This window comes from Tamandua tetradactyla, chromosome 12, assembly GCF_023851605.1.
Source record: "Tamandua tetradactyla isolate mTamTet1 chromosome 12, mTamTet1.pri, whole genome shotgun sequence".
Lineage (NCBI taxonomy): Eukaryota > Metazoa > Chordata > Mammalia > Pilosa > Myrmecophagidae > Tamandua > Tamandua tetradactyla.
The window spans coordinates 14,597,591-14,601,906 of record NC_135338.1 but is presented as its reverse complement, the minus strand read 5'-3'; the positions used below and the strand labels follow the sequence as shown (position 1 = coordinate 14,601,906).

General features: G+C 33.9%; 1 protein-coding gene across 1 annotated transcript; it reads right to left on the bottom strand.

The window, feature by feature from the left end:
• Positions 1-1,114: 1,114 nt before the first annotated feature.
• LOC143651228 (olfactory receptor 14C36-like) lies at positions 1,115-2,117 on the bottom strand. The gene has a single exon (XM_077122247.1). It carries the CDS (start codon positions 2,115-2,117, stop codon positions 1,173-1,175), a length of 945 nt encoding a protein of 314 aa, XP_076978362.1. The 3' UTR covers positions 1,115-1,172.
• Positions 2,118-4,316: the final 2,199 nt, after the last annotated feature.

The following is a 4,316-nucleotide window of genomic DNA, read 5'->3' as shown; positions in this document are numbered from 1 at the left end:
ACTTCATGGCAATTAATGTGTCAGTCAAACAGGATAACAAGAATCCTAAGTGTTCACAGAGCAACAACGAACTTCAAAATATATGAAGCAAATTGACAGAAGTGCAGGGAGAAATAGATGTATGAACAATTATAGTGAGAGATTTTGATACCTCCCCTCTCTCATTAGTTTCTAAGGTAAAAGATCATATGCTGCTTGGGTTCAGTCTTTTGAATATTTAATAAATTTTACTTTAGCCCACTATATAACCTATTTAGTCAATGTTCAGTGTGCACTTGGTATTCTAAACTTTTGTGGTACAGTGTTCTACAATATCAATTAGGTTGACTTTATTGTATTGCATTGTTCTAATCTGATATGTACCTTAATTTTTATCTGATTGTTTTATCAATTTCTATGAACTGTCTCTGAAAAAGTTTAAGTACTTCCATTTCATTCTCTTAGTTTTTGCTGCATATATTTTCATATTATGTTTTTATGTGTATAAAATATGTATATAATGGTCATGCCATCTTATTTGAAGAATAATTAAAAGTAGTATTTAAAATTTTAAAGGTAAAAATGCCTGTTTGTATTAAGTCATTGTCTCCAAATTCAATTGTACATAGCTAAAATATACAGTTATGGTATTAATTGCTTTTGCAGAAAATACATAAGAACATCTACTTAATATACTTTGCTGTTATTATTTTAAATTATATTAATATTTTCACATGACTAGCTACACAATTCATTTCTACAGTTGCAAATATGATAATGAAAAAATGAGTACTCAGAGATGTGGGGACACAAGATCATTTTATTGTAAATGTTATGCAATAAAAGCAACTTCATGCAGCAGTTTGGAAAGCATTATATTTTATCAATTAACAATAACATCAGAACACTGTGATAACAAACAGAATTAAGAAGAGTACAATTGCTGCTTATAAATAGCACAACAATTTTCCAAAATTTAAAGATCAAGAAACTGAATATTGTGATATTAAATATTACATAAATTTAGGATATATATTATCTAATATGGCTAATTTTTTTATGCAGTACAGATTACTGTGCAAAATCGAGCATTTCTGTGGCATTCTGGGCCCTCTTATATGAGAAACCTACATGAAACTACTTAAATTTATATTCCAATCATATTATATTCTTAATCTACTGAAATTCAATAATTATCCTATCATTTTACTACATAAGGCTTTCTTGTTTGAAATTCTCTTTAGAGCCTCTTTTATTTGCTTGTTTCTAAGACTATAGATTATTGGATTCAAGAAAGGAGTGACTATAGAATAGAACACAGAGGTGATCTTGTCCTGAATTGCGGATGACTGGGAGGTTGGCTTCATGTACACAGCAGCAATGGAGCTGACAAAGATGGTCACCACAAGGATATGGGGCACACAGGTGGAAAATGCTTTCCCTCGCTCTCTCCTGGTTGGAAACTTGAGCACAGTAGAAAATATGTGAATATAAGATATAGTGATGAAGGCAAAGCAGCCCCCAGCAATCAACACTGCAGAGAGAAAATTTAAAATCTCATTGCTTAACGTTCCAGAGCAGGAGAGCTTCAGCAGAGGGGGGACTTCACAGAAGAACTGACGGACCACATTGGACTGACAGAAGGACAGCCGGAATGTGCTGCCAGTGTGTAAACCTGCAAAAACCCCACTACTGAGTGCAGAGGTCAGTGTCATCTGGACACAGACCCTAGGATTCATGATCACTGGGTAGTGAAGGGGCTGGCAGATGGCCACATAGCGGTCATAGGCCATGATAGTGAGAAATAGCCCCTCTGCACAAGCACACTGATACACAAAGAAGACCTGCGCTGCACATCCAGCCATGGAGATCATCCTGTTGTCAAACAGGAAGATGACACAACCCTTGGGCACAGTGACAGAAATATAGCACATGTCCAAGACAGACAGATTCCTAAGGAAGAAGTACATGGGGGTGTGAAGTTTCTTGTCACATGTGGTTACTGTGACAATGAGAATGTTGCCCATCATGGTTCCCAAGTACATCAGTAGGAATAGCATGGTGTGTATGACTCTGTATTCCCACACGTCAGAGAATCTTGTCAGCAGAAACTCATTCACCATGCTGGAGTTGGGCATCTTGGAGGAATATGCTTTTGACATGCAAAAACAAAGGCACACATTCCCTAAACAACTTGAGAATCAACAGGAGGGGAAATTTTAGCCTATGTGTATCTAACAATTGTCCTTTACCTCATTTTATTCTTTGTGACTCATATTGGTTGGGAGTAAGTAATATAGTGTTGTCTTAAGCTCCTTTGGTCTGGCTGCTTTTGTATCTTACACACAGGGTAGTGATGACAATAATTCATGGTATATTACAAGTCTCCAGAGGCTGAGGGGGCAGGACAAGGGGAAGGAGACTTATTGCTGAATGAGTGTAGAGTTTGTTTCAGGTGATGAAACAGGTTGGGTAATGGATGTTCATGATGAGAGTACAATATTTTGAATGTAATTAATATCAGTGATTTTTACACTTGAAAGTGGTTAATATTGGGAATTTTAACTTGTACATATATTACTGCACTGAAAAGTTTTAAAAAAGAGAGTTTATAGCATATACCCATGTTTCATTAATTTTCATTGCATACCAGCAGTGCAATGTGTGTCATATTTCCATATTTCCTATCCTTACAACTCAGGATAATTTATTATTTTCTGTCTTTAACCCATCTAATACTGTATAATATCTGTTTCCCAGGCTTTTCAAAATATCAAATAGTTTTGTATTCATTTAAAATTCCTAAGATATATTGTCCTGGTATTTTAATAAAAATAATTGCTATGCATTTTCATTCATTTTTCTCCTTTATCTGCTGCTTAGAATCAATGGACCCACTCATTTTTTAAGACAGTCACCAATCTTGCCCTCATTCTCTCTTCTCTTTCACTGATGCCAATGTTTCACCATTATATCTTATTTTCTTTTTCCTTCTTTACATATGTTCCTAAACTTACATTAAAAATTAGGTTTCCCAGTTCAAAATCCTTGTTCTGAATCTTTGATCCATTATTTGAATATCTAATTTTTCTGCTACATTCTTTATTTAGCATATTTCAAACAATGTTTTACCCATCCATCTCTGATTTGGATTTGAAGCTTAACAATCTGACCCCTGCCAGCATCTAAGCATCTCATTCCAATAACATCTGCATTATAAGACCTATTGGCTTTTACTTCAATCTTCAGCTTTCCTGGTCATACTCAACTCTGACGTGTGTTATAAGCATTTCCACCCTTAGTCAATATTTCTTCTCTCACTTGATTCACCATTATATTGGTTTGTTCACTCAATTCATTAAAGGCACATGAGGTGGGGTACAAATTTTCCTTTCTCAATAGTGAGATACAAATTGCATTTTTTATGGTGATCCAAAATTCTTAGTTTGGAATTCTCCTCTTCCACTTTCTTCTCTTCCCCCTTTCTTTATCTTCTTCATTACTCTATTCTCATCTATATTTCCACAACTATATCCTTGTCTTTTCCCCATGTTTGCAAGCATCAGTCTTGATTCCCCCTTATCCATTGCAGAGACTGCTAATAGTCACCATAACAATTCTGGCAAGGCAACAAGATGTATCTCACATTACATTTCTTAAATACACTACCTATAATCACACATCATGAAATGTAAGCCTTTCTGTCATCTGGGAACACTTCACTTGTGACTTTTTTTAAAGTTCTCATGTTACTTAAAATTGATTGTATTTTATTTCTTTTGTGGATTTATGCTACTTTATTTTGAAATACATTAGTTCACTCAATGAGTTTTTGAAGTAAGATCAATTTAGATACAACATATGGCCTCATTGAAATCCATAGAAAAAGGTCTCCTAGATATGTGTATAATAACAGCCAATGCTTTAATTTAATATTATTAAATTGTATAAAAAATGATGAACTCTGAAAATTTTTCAGAAACTCTTAAAATATGTTCTTTTAGGAACAGCTGTTTGGTGGTTGTACTTATGCTAACCTTTTGTTTCATTTGCTTTATTCAAAATTTCTAACTGTGGTCATTTTATTACCACAGAATGTATTTCAATATTTTGGGAAGGATGATCTTACCTGAAAAAGCAATGGATTAATAGATTGATTGATTTGTTGATTCAGGTTGATTCATCACAATCAATATTCATGGTTCTAGAAAATAGGAATAAACACTGCTAGAAACTTTCTTACAACTTATAAATATTTATTAATTGTGGGAATGAGTATTTAATATGTTATGATGTAGAATAATAGGAAATATGATGTCTTCTGTGTTTTATACAAT